Below are 16854 nucleotides of genomic sequence, written 5' to 3' on the forward strand. Positions count from 1 at the left end.
GAATTTATTGAGGAAGAGAGTGGCATGTTTAATTTACACTTTTACAAAATCACTTTGGAAGTTGGGTGGGATGAACTGGAGTAGGGACAGATTGGAGGCAGAGAAATTAACTAGAAAGCTATGACAGGGGTTCGGGACTTCTTTCCCTGTGTTTATGGTATTCTCCCATCCCTGGCTTCTCTTGTGTAATCAACGTACCACAGGAGATATCCATGGTGCCAGCATGGTACCAACTGCAGTGGTATGGATCAGGAATTGGGTTCTAATCCCGATTCTGTCCATTTGCTAGCTGTGTGACCGTGGCTTAGTAACTTCCTCTCCCTGGGTCTCAGTTTCTTCATTAGTAAAATGGGGGGGCGGGCTTGCCCAAATCTCTAATGCTTTGGCACCAACAGTCTGTGACTCTATGAAGGAAACTCATTGGACTAAAAATAAGCACAGAAAGATCAACTGATATATCCAATAGGCTAGCCAGGATCTTGCCAGCTATCTTGGAATTTCCTGCCAGCTGTTAGTCAACCAGTTGGTGAATGCCCTTTGTAGGAAGTGCATATGTTACATTTACACACACACACACTTGCTGAATTTTATTTCCATGTGGCTACCTTGCAGTAACCTCTATACTGGCCCATATTTTCTAAAAAGTCTGGATCTGCAAGTAAATAATGATGAAAATTTGCCTCAAAGGTATCATTTGACATCAACACTGGCCCACTTGAGGTCCTTAAAATTGTTCCTATTTTCAAATTTTATTGTTATTACTAATTTATATTCCTAAACAGAAAAAAGAGGACTGAATTTGGGTATCAGAAGACCTGGGCTTGAGAATAATAGATTTAGAATTGGAAAGGGCTTTAAAAGTTACCCCTATAATCCTCCTCTTTTTATAGTGAGGCAATGGAGAACATTGGGGGCACCTAGGTGGAGCAGTGGATAGCCTGGAGTATTAGAGTATTAGCCTAGAGTCAGAAAAGCTCATCTTAATTCTGACCTTAGACACTTAACTAGCTGTGTGACACTGGGCAAGTCACTTAACTTTGTTTGCCTCAGTTTCCTCACCTGAAAAAAGAGTTGGAAAAAGAAATGGCAAACCACTCCAGTATCTTTGCCAAGAAACCCCCCCAAAACAGGTCACAAAGAGTTGAACGTGACTGAAAATAATCAAGCAAAAAAAAAAATTGTCTTTCCAAACTTCAGGTATTGATTGACAGCTTCCTATCATTGCTAGATCCTACACTTCCTGTAGCTAGCACAGTAGCAAACAGCTGGGAATCAGAGGGCCCAGATGATGGTAGGAAAAACTCAAAGTCTGTTCTCCTTGTATGAGTGTGTGTTGCAAGACATGATTTTAAGAGGAGAATTAAAATGCATCATCTTAATCTACAGAAGTTATTTTGGTAGATTCAATATATTCATCTAATTAGCTGAAACTTCCTTAAAATAGTTTAGTCATATTTTAGTTTTGTATAAATACTAACTAAATGGAATATATTTTTCACTTCAAATACATGTATTTAATATGTTAATAGGGAAAACGAAGAAATAAAAGCAGATATGCTTTTGAAATTTTTGAACCAATTTTATAAAATTCTCTTGGGAGCTGAAGGACATGAGAAGGTGGCTTTTCAAAAAGAAAACAGTTCATAACTATTTGTTTTAAATCATACAATGTTGGCTATAAGGCTTATGTACTGCCCTGACTCACACCACCCATTTATGATTATCCATAGTCACCTTACCTTGATGCAATTCTTACTCTCTGGCCATCACCTCCTTGGCTCTTTACTCCTTCTTCCTCTATTATACACCACTCCACCCCCAGTTTTGGAAATAAGAACTGTGATCAAATCTTTTTTTTGTCATTGTCCCTGGATGGAATATGCCAATCACTTCTCTATGATGTCATGCACCACCCTGGACCTGTCTAGACCAAAACACCCTTCCTTGACCAATCACCACTCACCTTTAATGTTGCTTTAGGATGTAATTTCTTGAATATGGGGACTATTTTTTCTTTTGTACCTTTATGTAACTTTTAGAAAGCTTTCTGTCACTAAGAATTAATTCCACATTTTGAAATGGTTGAAGAAAAAGTCTTTTTTAGTAAACCATATTCACTGTTTTTCAAAGAAAACTATGTGAGAGATTTATTTGGGGGTGATGGTGGGATTAAATGAGCCAATTTTAATATAGTCAAAATCAGATTCTTAAACATTTTCAGAGATCAGCTTTGAAGAACGAATTAAGGGACATTTTTATTTAGGGATTGAAAGACTCTCCACCTTGAACAGTCTTCATGCTCTGTACCTTTGAATTTCTGAGTATGAACAGAAACTGGTCAGAAAACAGAATTTCATAATTGAAGGGAACCTCTGAGTCCATCTAGTCTGACTCATAACTGAAAATTATCCTCCTAACCCTTGAGCTAGGTGACAGTATGCAGTATGGTAGATCTGGAGTCAGGAAAACCTGAGTTCAAATCTCTCAGATACTTATTAGCTGTTTGACCCTGAGCAAATTGCTCAACCTCTGCCTCAGTTTCCTCATATATAAAATGGGGGCTAATAATAGCACCTACTTCCCAAGGTTGTTGTGAAGATCAAATGAGATTATATTTGCAAAGTGCTTTGCGAATTGTAAAGCAACACACACACATATAGATACGCACACACATTATTTATATATATATATATAAAACAGTTATCATTATTGTTATCCTCCACAAGTGGTTATTTAGTTTTTGTTTAAAGATCTCAAGTGATGGGGAATCTATTTTCTCATTAGGGTAGTGCATTCCATTAGGAAGATTTTCCTCATATAAAAATCAAATTTGCTTCTTTGAAACTTCTACCCATTATTCCTGATTCTGATCTCTAGAAAGCAAATGTTGCTCAGTTATTTCAGTCCTGTCTGACTCTTTGTGATCCCATTTGGGGCTTTCTTGGCAAAGATACTGCAGTGGTTTGCCCTTTTCTTCTCCAGTTCATTTTACAGATGAAGAAACTGAGGCAAACAGGGTTAAGTGACTTGCCCAAGGTCACACAGCTAATAAGTGTCTGAGGTCATATTTGAACTCAGTTCTTCTTCACTCCAGGCAAGGTATTTTAGCCACCACAGCACCTAGCTGTCCTATTAGCTGGAAGCAAATAGAATCATCATCATCATCATCATCACATTTGTTTGATACTTTAAGGTTTAGAAACATAAAATAAAAAAGACTTAATGTATGAAATTTGGAGAGGGTAGTTTTGGTAGTTCAGAATCCCAGAGTGGGGAGGAGAAGGCAACTACCATATGATTGACAGTGTTAGTCTTAACATCTTCCTGTGAATGACTTTATCAGTTAGTTAGCCTGCTAAGTGACAGGCAGTATCCTGAGAGAAGCTGACTGGGATGTATGCATGGGGAGTCTTGGAAGAGCTCACGGGGGGAAAAAAGAAGCTGAAAGTGGGAAAGATTGGATTGAGGGAGATACAGGAGAACCACATGATCTTCACAATTTTCCTTAGGTTCAGCATTTTTGGGGAAGCCTTTATTTGGTGGAACAGTAAAGTTTGTTTCACTCTTTGTAATCATATATCCAGAACCTAGTGCTATGCCTAGAACATAGCAGGTGCATTGATAAAAACACGATTAAGAGAAAAAAACAAAACCAAACAGTAACCATCTTTTTTGGATAGTTGAAACATTGCATGAAGCCAGGAAAGTGGATTCAATATCTTAAAGTCCTTTCCAAATATCTGATGCAATTCCATGCCATTACCTATATAAATTTTCCTTGTGGTTTCCCTCTTAACTCTACCTACTAATAACTCAAAATTTTATAGTGTTTTCACTTTTACCAAGAACTTTCTTCACAATAACTCCCTGAGGTAGGTAATGCATATATTTACAGATCAGTAAACTGAGGCTCAGAAAGGCTTACTTGCCCAATGTCACAATTACTATAGAGGGAAGAACTCCTGATTCCTCATAAACAAGGTTACCTCTTCCTATGGTCTGTTTCTAATTCAGAACCATTCCCCATTCATATTAAGTGCAATGGAAAATGAAGACTATACCCCCATAGAGACTCCTCTTCTATTTCAAATCATTTACTCTGTCCTCTCACACTCTCCCTTGTTTTCTTCTGACAAAAAATCCAGAATCCATTAGATAGCCAGGCTGAGAGTGAGGCAAGAATTTGGAACTCAGGTTTGTTTGGGGTTTGTTTATAACCTTGTCTATGGAGTCTTTCCCTCTGGTCTCTATTGGTCTCATTCCAACAGTGACAAAAGGGAAAGAAAAATTGTGTGGGGAAAACACCATTTTGGCTGAAAGCATTTAAAAACTCATAAGATGAATGATTTAGCTAAGTCACTGCAAACACCCAGACGTGTAGCTAGAATCTCTAACCACATTGCATATTGAGAATCCAGGTAGAGGACCTTATGCATGGGTGATATAGGTGACTGTTTTCAGATGGTGGATTTCAGGGGTGAGAAGGCCCTCTTCACCCCCTATCCCTACTCTACCTCCTCATATTTCACTACTGGCTTAGCTAAATGTCTTTGTAGATCCTTCTTTTAGCCTGTGTCTCTGATCCCCGTTAAAATACAATCTCCATTACCTTGCTTGTGATATGCTTATGGTACAGGGGTTTTTGTTTTTTCAGGTGTAGGGGAAATATGGAAGGGAGAAAGAGAAATGCTTGATAATTGGGAAAAAATGAAATTTAATTAAAATTTTAAAATGCACAAAGAAAACAGTGTAGAAAGAGAAGAATTAAACCTCCACCTTCATCCTTGGGAAAGAAGATACTTAGCAGAGAATTTCAGAGCTAAAAGGAACAGTGAGTAAGAGCACCGGCCCCAGAGTTGGGAGGACCCAGGATCGGTTCTGGCCTCAGATACTTAACACCCACACAAAATAACTGTCCATGTAACATTGGGAAAGTTACTTAATCCCAATTGCTTAAAAAAAATAAAAGGAACTTAAGAGGGATGATGATGATGTTGGTGGTGGTGATGATGATGATGACAGCTAACATTTATATGGTGCTTACTATGTGCTAGACATTTTATGATTATGATCTCATTGATCCTCACGTACGTTATTCTCTGGGTAAGTAGGTTTCTAGTTTAACTTCTCCGATAAGGAAATTAAGACCTAGAGAGATTAAATGACATGTCTCATATCAACACAGCTAGTGAGTGGCAGAAAGGAAACAGATTGAGGTCTCTTGACTCCAAGTCTCATGCTTTATGTTATGTTGAGGAGCCTGCAGGTGAGGTCCCACTCTCAAACAATTTTTATTTTGATGAGGAGAAAGCTTGAGATCATACAGCTGGCAGGGCAGAAAGTAAGGCTAATACTGATTGGATTTAGGGACAGGGAACTGGGGAGGAAGAAAGAAAAGAGTGAAAGTATTCTCTACCCACAGCAAGCCACCCACTGCTCAGTAGCCAAAATGGTCTTCACTTAAAGAGCATATCTGACTATGTATGTCCCCCTATCTCCCCATTCCTTCCCTTCTCTCACTGAATAACTTCTAGGAGATAAAATATAAGGTTGTGTGTTTGACTTTTGAAGTCTTTCACAACCCAGTTCCTTCCTTCCTTTCCAAGCCTACACATTACTCTTGTTTTATGTTCTCTCCAATCCAGCTACTCTGGCTTTCTTGCTGTTCCTCCCACTTGACACGAGTCATTCCTCATGCTTGGATACTCTTGCTTCTCACCTCTGACTCTGGCTTCCTTCAGGACTCAGCTAAAGTCTGACTTTCCACAAGAGGTCTTTCCAAGTCTCTTCTGCTGCTAGTATCTTTTCTCTGAGGTTTCTTCTCATTTTCACTGCATGTATCTTGTTTGTCCATAGTTGTTTTCATGTTGTGTTTTTTAGAGTGAGAATTCCCTGAGGTGATGAGGGGGATGGCCTTCACAAAAGCATGGTGGTAAGAGAAGGAATGTTGAGTTTGGGGACTGGTTAATAGGACAGTTCAATTGGAATCCAGAGTGTATGATGTAAAGCGATCTGAAACATGGTTTAGGGTGGGTAGAAACCAGGATTTGGGAGACTTTAAATGTCAAGTTGAGTTTGAATTTCATCCTAAGGGTGATAAGAAGTCACTGAAGATTTTTTAGAAGAGAAGCAATGTGGTCAGAACTAGAAGAATGTTAATTTGGCAGCCGTACAGATAATGGGTTGAGGGAGGGAGAGACTAGCATGAGGGAGGCCAGTGTGAAGGCTGTGGCAATAGTAACAGTAGTCTAGGGATAAAGGGTCTTAGGATAGTATCCTTGTGAATGAAGAGAAAGGGCTGCATGGGAAAATCACTTTGAAAGAACTCAATTTTAAAATGATTCTCTAAGGGGAGAAGGATGGTGTAGGATGGGATGAGGAGAGGGTATGGGAAGAATCTCTCCCTTATCCTGGAAGTGACCATGCCTTTGCCAAAGATAAAAAGGCAGGCATTTGTTATATAGCTATGCAGGCATGTAAATATTTAACTGGTTGTCATGGCCTTTGGCTCCTACATTCAGGATCTGCTACAGATGAAACCCCTCCTCTTTACTCAATTTTCCTGCATCCTTATGTGTTTAGGAAGTGCATTTATGGAAACTTTATGGAGTCTAATTGAGAGAACCCTGAATTTGGAATCAGAGCCCAGGTTTGAATTTGGTTTCTGTAACATAGTCTCTCTCTCTCTCTCTCTCTCTCTCTCTCTCTCTCTATATATATATATATATATATATATATATATATATATATATATATATCCTCAGCTAAGCCATTTAATCTCTGTGTGGTTGTTTCCCCATCTTTATTCATTTTTTAAAATAATATTTTATTTTTCCCCAATTACATGTTAAAATTATTTTAAAACTTTTTCTTAAAGTTTTGAGTTCCAAATTCTAGTTTCCCCATCTTTAAAAATGTGGATGTTGTACTAAATTATCTCAAAGATCCCTTTCCACTCTCAATCTATAATGCTATTTTAAAGATGGGGGTGGTTGCCTCAGCTTGGACAATTAGCCCAACCCATTTAGAGCAGGTGATAAGTTGCTAAACCCAGGGGAGAATACATCTGGACTAAATAAACCAGAGGTGTCAACCAAGTGTGAAGGAGAGCTGGACATTCCTTTCCTAAGACAACAGTAATTTTATTTTGTGACTGCTTGTAGGATTGGTTGTTTGATTTGGCTCTTTGTTCTATGAATATTTGAAGATTTTCCTGTAATGTATTGTATAGTGCCTCACTATTTGGAAGCCAGGTGATGCAGTGGATAGAGTAGAGTCTGGAGTTAGGAAAACTCATCTTCCTGAGTTCAAATCTGGTCTCAGACACGTATTAACTGTGTGACCCCAGGTGAATCATTTAATTCTGTTTGCCTCAGTTTCCTCATCTGTAAAATGAGCTGAAGAAGGAAAAGGCAAACCACTCCAGTATCTTTGCCAAGGAAATTCCAAATGGGGTCATGAAGCGTCAGATGATATGACTGAAATGACTGAATGACAATAACAAGTGTCTCACTATAATCACAACTAGATTATGTGAAGCTCTGGGTATCTATCCATTTAATTTATCTTTAATTTACTCTCCCTCCTAACTTAAGTCTATGGGACATTCCTTAAAGGGATTTGTCATTGGCAAACCCATGTACCAAAATGGTCAGTTTAAATCAGGTTGTCATTTTTAAAGCTGTCTTTAATATCTAGTAGAGAAGCAGGACTGACTAGAATCATAAACTTCTACAACTATCAGGGAGAGAGAGAGAGCACTTTATCCAAGTTTTTTATATAAGGAAACTGAGGCCTATGGATTTGAAATGGTTTGACTGAGGTCACATAACTATTGACAGGCTCACAGATTGAGGACTGAAAGGGACCTTAGAGTTAATATAGTCTAACCACTCATTTTTCTGAGAATTTTCAGAGAATTGACATGCTCAAGGTCACATGGGTAGTGTCTGAAGTGAGATTTGAACCCATGACCTTTAACTTCAGAGTCAGTGCTCTTTCTCCCATACCAGACTACCTACTTGCAGTAGAAATGGAACTAACTTCTAGATCCACCAGTCCAAATTCCAAGGTTCTTTGCACCACATCATGCCGACCAACCTCAGGGATGGTGTTCAGGTTTCACCTCACCCTTCATGTTATTTTCCTTACAAACATAAGGCTAAGAGGGCCTTCAGGGGAATTGCAAGACTTGGCTTACTGATTCTAAAGCAGAGGTGGCCAATTCAAGTAATTCCTATAACTGGAGACCAACAGCTGGGGCTTAGTGACTTCAGAATCTGGTACCAGCAAACTGGGCTTTTGGCTGATAAGCCATGGTAAACATCAGTGTTTCAAGCCAGGCTTGCTTAATGGAATCACCATTCTAGCACTGGCTCCCCAAGGAGCATCATCTGATACCAATAGCTGTTAGAACTCTATCCTCCCCACAGTTAAAATAAACCTGAAAGCTAATTCGGTTGGGCAAGGGAGCCAGTGTAAAATATTCCCTGTCTCCAATCGCCTGCCTTCTCCTCCCCAAGCATATGAAGAAATACACAGCCTCCAAGATGCCTTAATCACCAGTCTCCAATCTTTGGGCAATTTCTTTCTTTTCAAGTTTTCAACTGAGCTCAATGTAAAAAAAGCCTCCAAAAATACTGATGCAAGGAGGGGCTGTTATCACTCTAAGGCACAGAGACTGCTTTGAAAAGAAGCTTTTTTTTTAACACTAGCAAAGTGTGGGGGAGATATATGAGGGAGGGCAGGAGGCCCAAGAGCTTGCCACACCCAGCTAGGCTCAGCTCTTCCCCATTACAATGCTAAGGATGAGGAGACATAAGGGACATTTCTCCTCTCGGTTTTTCACTCCAGTCCCATTTTCAAAGCAATTTCTTCATTTTTTTCCCTCTCTCTCTTCTATAGTTTTTTTGGGAAAAAAAGGATTTGAGAATGAAGCCAAAAACATCCAAAAGCTGGCAGCTTGAAATTAGATGGTTGCTACTTCCATCTGACTAACAGGGATAGAAGTAAAGGGGAAAAAAGGGGGTGGAGGTGGGGATTTAAGTGAATTTTCCAGAGCAAGGAGAATCATTGAACCATAAAGATCCCCACCCCCACCTCCATCACAAAGCATACTCCATGGGACAAGTCCAGACACTTAGGTCCAAAAGACACTTACTATGAGACCCTGGGCACATCATTTCCCTCTCTCTGCCTCAGTTTCCTCAACTATAAAATGGTGGTTATAATAGCTCCTACTTTGAAGGGGTTTTGTGAAGATCAAATGAGATGACTTGTAAAGTCCATAGTGCAATGCCTACCACATAGTAGTTACTGTATAAATATTGAATCTCATCCCTTTTGCTCAAGGTTTGAGATTGCTAGAATACAATACAGAGGAGGGAGGAGGCAATAGTAGAATGAGCACTGACTGTGGAGTCAGAAGACAATGGGATCACGTCCCTGGATCCAATATTTACCGTCTGTGTGACCTTGAACAACTCATTGAACTACTTTGGGCCCCTGTAAAATTAGGGGATTGAATTCCTAGATTCTTACTGAACTCTAGCTTGATGATGTTATGACAAGCCAAGATGGGAACCCATATCTCTTTCATCTCCTTCAGGTCCCACCTTGTGTTCTTTCCTTATACCATGTAACCTTTGAGATGCCAGCCAGCCTTCTGAGAAAGGCTTCATTCAAGAGATGGCATCTGGAGGGGAGCCTTAGTCACAGGCAAATGATTTTTAAAAGAGAGTCATGGGTCCTGGTGAATGTCCATCACTATGGGAAGGTGGGAGATAATGACCTAAATTAGGTCAGTTCAACTGATAGCAAAGCTGTCCAGCAGTGGGAAAGGTGAAGACAGGGGAAATGAGGGAGAAAGGAACTATGAGTTGAAGGTCTGCCATGGCTGATTCCCTCAGCTCCAAGTAGACATCCATCTGTCTGCAGAAATCATGAGATCAGCTTTGTTACCAGACACTGGGTATCTCTTAGGGATGACTCAGGCAAAGGCAGACGTAACCCAAAGATTTTCATTATTTTCTTCTTCCCCCACCCATGGTCATGAAGCATCACAAAATATAAATCCATACTACATGAGTGCCCCAGCAGCTAAACTTCATTGCATTTGGCTCATAATAAGCTGTACCTCCTGCCATGTTGCAATGAGTACTGTCATTCTTGCCCCAAAGTGAGATGTTGTGGATTTTTACTCAGTCCTCAAAAATGACTTAGTCAAGTGGGTTTGGGGAGTGGGGGTAGGGAAGAAAGGGGTGCTGTAATGAAGGAACTGTCTCTAAAAGCACTATGATTCTTTGGGAGCTGGGGCAGTAAAACGTGTTCCAAATGACAGAGATGAAAGAATGAAGAAAGAGCATGAAAACAAGGAAAGCAGAGTGCATGTCCTGTCCAGTTCTCTGTTACCATTCATATTCTCTAAATCACAGAAACTCCTTAAAGACATCGGTCTACAAATGGGTAAAATTGGCAATGAAGCCTTCCTATTCTGGTTAGATTAGCTTTGCCACATGGCGACTGTTGTCCACCAGCCCACCTTCAGCATGCCTCATGACAGCTTTGGCAGATACCTGCCCTGTCCCTCCCAGGGATGATGGGAAGCATTGCCATTTCCCAAGCCCAAATAGAGGAGAATACATCTTACCATTCCATTCCAGCCCTGTTGATCTCCTCCCACCAGCATTCTGTCGGCTCCCCAAGACTCTGGGGGGTGGGCAGGCAGGCATAGTTCCACTGCCTATCAGAACCTTCCTTCTTACTGAAGATGCTTCTGACAGCCACCACCACCTGCCCTTGGGGGCACTGAAAGCTGAAGCCTTGTCTGTTCAGATTCACCCAGCCTTCATCACCATAGTCATGATACTGATACCGGTAATCTCCATACTGGCCCTTGGCTACCATCAGCAGTGGTAGGAGCAGGCAGAGAAGCGGGAGGTCCATGTTGCCTTTGCTCCTGGCATGGAATTTCACCCTTGGTTTGTCTGGCTGGCCCCTTTATACTGCCTCAGTATAAAGGGCCTCAGACATGTGGTTTCCAGATGTTGATGAGCCTGATCCAACTGCAATGTGTCATCGTTTTAACAAAATTTCCCTGCCTCAGACATGTTGGCCACAAATACATTAAGCTACTTTTAAGGTGGACTTCTAGAAACAGCAGAAGCTAGAGGAGCACATGTGTGGAGTAGACCCTGGAGGAACAATTCTGCAGAGAGGTCAAAGAAACCCACCTCTCCCTCTGGCATGTTCATTTACAGAATCTTCATTTGGTCACCATCTACCTCCCATGTCCTCAAAGACAGACCCTGGAACTTGTCTTCTGATCACTGTGTGTGTGTGTGTGTGTGTGTGTAGGGGGGGGGGAATTACTCCTAATAGATCTCTTCCAAATACTAATGTCCAGACAAAGGTTCCCAAAGTGGATGATGCCATGCCCTTGGGGGTACTGGAATGATTGGGAGGATGGTATTTTTTAATGATGCAAATTGAAAAAAAAGCATTAAAGGGTTAAAGAAAGTAGATTTCCAGGGGAATGTTGAGTAATTTTTTTTTTTGAAAAGGGGATGGTAGGCCAAATAAGTTTAGGAAACATCTATCTAGGAAACATCAATTCAATTCAACAGATTATTAAATACAGAATGTTCTTCTAGGTGCTGTGGACACATAGACAAAATCAGAGTGGTCCCCCCCCCTCAAGAAACTTACATGCCAATGGGGTAACACCAAATGGAACACATGCTTTGGCACAAATATCCCATTGCCAGGTATCTACAAGGTCAGAGATAGAAAGCTCCCATCTGTACCACAGTATTCATAGCAAAGTAAGGTCATGGATTTAAAGCTAGAAGGCATCAACAAATACAACTCCCTCATTTCATAAATAAGGAAACGGAGGCACATGAAGGTTAAATGACTTGCCTGGGGGTATGCAGCTAATAAGTGCCTCAGGAAGGATTTGAATTCAGGCCTTCCAGACTCCATGTCCAGAATTCAATTCATTATATTGCTACCCCCTCAGATGACCATTAGTCAGGGAAGACAAATTGTGGCACTTGAATGCAAGGTTCCATGAGAGGGGAAAATGACTGTGAAGAATACAGGCTCCTCCTCCTCCTCCTCCTCCTCCTTCTCCTCTTCCTCCCCTTCCTCCTCTTCCTCCTCTTCCTCCTCGTGATCTTCCTCCTCCTGCTGCTTGTCCTCCTCCTCCTTCTCAGCTGGGCCTTGAAAAAGAATTTGTGGGATCTATAAGGTGGATATAAAGAGGGAGTGTACTTCAGACATGAGTAACCTGTCCTGGGCAAAGGCACATGGAATGGGAAGACCTGGTTGACTGGAACAGAAAGTGTGAGAAAATGATTAAAATAAGAAAAAAGACTGGGAAGGTAAATGGAAGTCTCATTTTGGAAGGCTTTAAATGCTAGATTGAGGATTTTGTCCTTTTATTTAAGAGATAATATGGACTATCTAAGGTTTTTGAGTACGGGAATGTCATGGTCATATACTTAAAGATGTATACATATATACATACACATACACATACCTATATATGTTTTAGGAATATCAGTTTGGCAGCTGTGTGGAATGTGAGACTATTTTCTTTGTATCTCCAGCTTTTAGTACAGTGCCTGGCACATAGTAAGAACTTTATCTTTGCCCATTGACTGACTGGTTTGAAGACAAGACTAAGCAGAGTCAGGGAGACCAATTAGGAAGCTGCTGAAAATAGTCCAGATGAAAGATGATAGATGCAAGAGATACTATGGAAGTAGAATCCACTAACTTATCAAGATAATGAGAGAGAAAGGAGAGGGAAGAGTCAGTAATCAGGTTATAAACTTGGGCGACTAAAAGAATGGTGGTTTCCTCACCTGAGACAGGGAAGTTTTGAGGAGGGATGAGTTTTGAGGGAAATAAAATGAGTCACATTTTGGATATAATTGATTTTGAAATTCCTTTGGCACATCCAGAAGAAGATGTCCAGCAGGCAGTTGGTAATGTGGGAATAGAGTTCAGGACGGAAATAGGCATTGGACATATAGACAACAGTTAGGTGCACAGAAATGGTAATGAAACCCATGGGGACTGATGAATTCACAAAAGAAGAGACTATAGGGAAAAAAGAGAAGAAAGTTTAGGAAAGTCTTGGGATCCACCAGCACTTTTGAAGCTAGAGAAGGGTGATTAACCAGTAAAAAGACTGAGAGTAATAGTCAATCAATTAATCAATGGGTAAGCATACTACCAGTGTACTATATGCTAAGAAGAATCATGGGAAAGTGGTATTATAGAAACCAAAGGAGTAGGGAGGGTCCAGGGGAGATTCCTCACTGGTATTAAAAGCTGCAGAGGTGGAGTTCAATGATGCCACTTAATTTAATAGTTAAAACATTCTTAGTAAACTCAGTGGGCAGTTACAATTAAGTGCTGGGAATAGAATCCAGATTGCCAAGGTAGTGAAAGCGGGTGAGAGGTAAGAAAATGGACGAAAATAGTCCTAGATTTGTGGTATCATAGGGGATGGTAAATGAAAGGGAAATAGATTTTTTTAACTTTGTTTTGTTTTTAAGGTTAGGAAAAATGTGGACATGTTTGTAAGCAGCATAGAAGGACCCACTAGATAAGAAGAGATTGAAAATGAGAGGGAGAAGGGCATTACTGAGGCAGAAATCTCCTCACCTTTACCAAAGGCCTGCAGAAAGAACAAAATTAACTGAATTTCTTCTAAGACTGATGTCTTCCTAGAATTCATAGATTATAGAATATCAAAAATTGGATGAAATCTTAGAGTTCATCTAATTAATGAGTTTTTAACTTGATGGTCTATCTGCCCCAGAGTGTCCATGGATTCATTTAATGGGGCAGGGGGGAGAGTCTGTTTACTTGTATGGGAAAAATTATATCTTTATTTTCACTAGCCTTTGGTTTCCTGTAATCCTGTGTGTTTTATTTTCTGCATTTAAAAACATTCTGAGGAAGGGTCCATGAGCTTCAGAAGATTACTAAAGGGGTCCACAACATTAAAAGGTCATGGATGCCCAAATCTAATCCAACCCTTTTTATAGATGAGGGAACTAAAGGTCAAAGGGACAGAAATTGTTTGCTCTAGTTCACATAGGAACCTAGTGGAAGAGTGAAGATTGAAACCCTTTTCTGGCCTCTCATTTAGTCCTTTTTCCATCATATCCTGGGGCCTCCTGCTACCAGATTTCTTATAGTCTTTGGTATTAAAGTCTCTGTGTTACTTTGCATGATTAGATGTTGGTTTTAATGAGCTTCACTGGTGAATCCCTTGAAGATAGCTATGTCATGAATTGTTTATTGAATACCTAAAAACCCCAACAATATCCCTCCATTCCTCTGTGGACATATGTGTAATAATAGCTCCTACCGTGTTTCCCCGATAATAAGACACTGTCTTATTATTTTTTTTGGACAGAAAAACACCAGAGGGCTTATTTTCGGGGGAGGGCTTATTTTAGAGGAATCTTACACAGTAAGGGGAGGGCTTATTTTTGGGATAGGTCTTATTATCGGGGAAACACGGTATCTATCTATCTATCTATCTATCTGTCTGTCTGTCTGTCTATCCATCTATCTGTCTGTCTATTTATTTATCTCTCATCTATTTACAATTACCTTATATCGTTGAACCTCTTAGCCTTTGTGCATAGGTGGATCTTAGAGGTAGGTCTGGCTCAAGTTTAACATTGGGATGAAATGAGGCACTCATAGATCCTTGAAGCATTTACTTAGCCCTAAGCCTTAGCAAGGATATTCAAGAAGGATACAGAAGCATTTAGCTTTAATAGATAAAACCCTTTCCATTTCCATATTGAAACACAATGTTGAAGAGGGTAAGGTATGGTGATTCATGAGGTCTCAGGACATCCACCAAGTCTGAAGGGCATGGACCTTATATGGTTGGAACTTTCTATGCTATTAGGTAGCCCTGTCAATAGTTAGGGGCCGCAAAGAAGCTTCAGCATCAAAGGAGGTATAATTTGAGCCCCATTCTTTGGGTTAATCAAATCCAGCTTTGTTTTCTTTTAGGGAAAATCTATCTTAACCTATGTGGGGGGACTTTGATCAATATTGGTATTATTACAGCAGGGCAGGGTTATTATCTATATTACAGTTCAAGAACCCGATACCAAGAGATATCAGGTGATAGTGATTAAGTGGTAGAAATGAAACTCTAATTTAGACCTTCCCACTGGAAGTACCATGTTCTTTACATTGCTCCCAGCTATTTCTAGATGTCCACATCTAGCCAAGCCTTTACATCACTCTACGATGTTAATAATGATTCACATTTATGCAACACCTTTAGTTTTACAAAACATCTCATGATAACCCTGTGAGATAGGCTTTGCCTTCCCTTGCCACGGGGTGCACAGGTAATTGGGGTCTCCATTGATACCCATGCCCCTGACTGAGCGCCATCTCCATCTGCTTCCATCCCTGGACTAGGGAGGATGGGATTCCAACTAGGAGAGCCCCCCATTGCCACATTCTACATAGGGGTTCTCTTGGATACATAGCATCCTATACCACCTTGGCATGAAGCAAAGAAACTGGAGCTAAGTGTGCATTCTGTCAGGGCTGTGGGAGACAAAAATTCGATAAACCAGATGCTGGAGCCCATTTCTCAGCTGACTACACCCCCATTCCTGCTCTCTGGAGTTTGGAAGGAACAGACTGACAACAATCTCTGTTATCTCAAGAGACTTTGGGGTGGGGGGGAAGAGGGGAAGGACCCAACTGGTACTCTACCCCCATCCCTATCCTGTGACTAGCAAACTCCCACTTCCTCCTCTGTGAATCAGAGTTAACATTTGCTGAGTTGAAAAGCCCCTTCCCCTGCTAAAACTCCCACAGATCTTTTTAACTCACTTCCTTCTTTACTAAAATGGTTCAGAGGAAATAGTATTGGATCTAGAGTTTAGAAATCTGGATTCTAGGATCAGCTTCAGTGATCTTTGGAAAATTACTTCACATCTCTAGGTCTGTTTCTTTATCCATAATCTGGAGGGGATGGATTCAACAATCTCAAGGATCTGTTATTCAAGGCCTCTATGAGTCGATCAGTATTTGGTTACAGTTCCATGTGATCAAAAGTGGGATCTGAATGAGTTTTGGTCCTCACCAAGTCCTTCCCAGTTTTACTTACAATATCATACTGTGTCAGGACAGCATGCACTACTTAGCATAAATGATTCCACCAGTAAGTCTGGGCATTGTGAAGTTGCTGTCCCACCAAGGCAGCTAGGGCATATAGTAGATGAAGCGTTGGGCCTAAAGTCAGGAGGGTTTGAGCTTAAATCTAGCCTCAGACACTTACTAGCTGTGTGACCTTGGGCAATTCATCTGACTTCTGCTTGCCTCAGTTCTCTAAACTGTAAAATGGGGGGTAATAATAACACCTACCTCCTAGGGTTGTGGTGAGAATCCAATGAGGCAGTATTCCTAAAGCACTTAGAGTAGTTCCTGACATAGAAATGCTACGTAAATGCTAGTTATCATTATTATTACCCCTTCATTCATGTGACTCCTGGCATAAAGCAGTCCTTTTCTGGGGTGTCTTATGGAGTACATACATGACATCATTTGGGGTTTTCAATGCATGTAAATCTAAGGCTAGTCCTTTCTAGTTCAGAGACCCTCCACCAGGACTAAGCGATGTTTGTGTGGGTGATGGTGGTTTGGGAAGAGAGGAAGGAAGGAGGAAAAAATGCAGAGGAGAAAGAAGAGCTGAAAAGAGAGGAACAGTAACAGAGAAAGATGACATAAAATGCTGTATGTGATGGGGAGAGAGCAGCATGAATAAGTGTGTGGATGTAGGGAATTTGGGGA

At 40.6% G+C, this 16854-nt stretch overlaps 1 protein-coding gene across 1 annotated transcript in view; it reads right to left on the minus strand.

The window, feature by feature from the left end:
* Positions 1-11010, minus strand: part of DPT (dermatopontin) — a 39333-nt gene extending 28323 nt beyond the window's left edge. Inside the window, exon 1 of the mRNA XM_069094728.1 lies at positions 10649-11010. Coding sequence (XP_068950829.1) covers positions 10649-10944 — 296 coding nt within the window. The 5' untranslated portion in view covers positions 10945-11010. The remainder of the gene's footprint in view (positions 1-10648) is intronic.
* Between the last annotated feature and the right edge of the window lie 5844 nt (positions 11011-16854).

Source organism: Petaurus breviceps, unplaced genomic scaffold (assembly GCF_028583685.1).
Source record: "Petaurus breviceps papuanus isolate PSGF00001 unplaced genomic scaffold, PetGlider_PUasm1.0 220, whole genome shotgun sequence".
Classification (NCBI taxonomy): domain Eukaryota; kingdom Metazoa; phylum Chordata; class Mammalia; order Diprotodontia; family Petauridae; genus Petaurus; species Petaurus breviceps.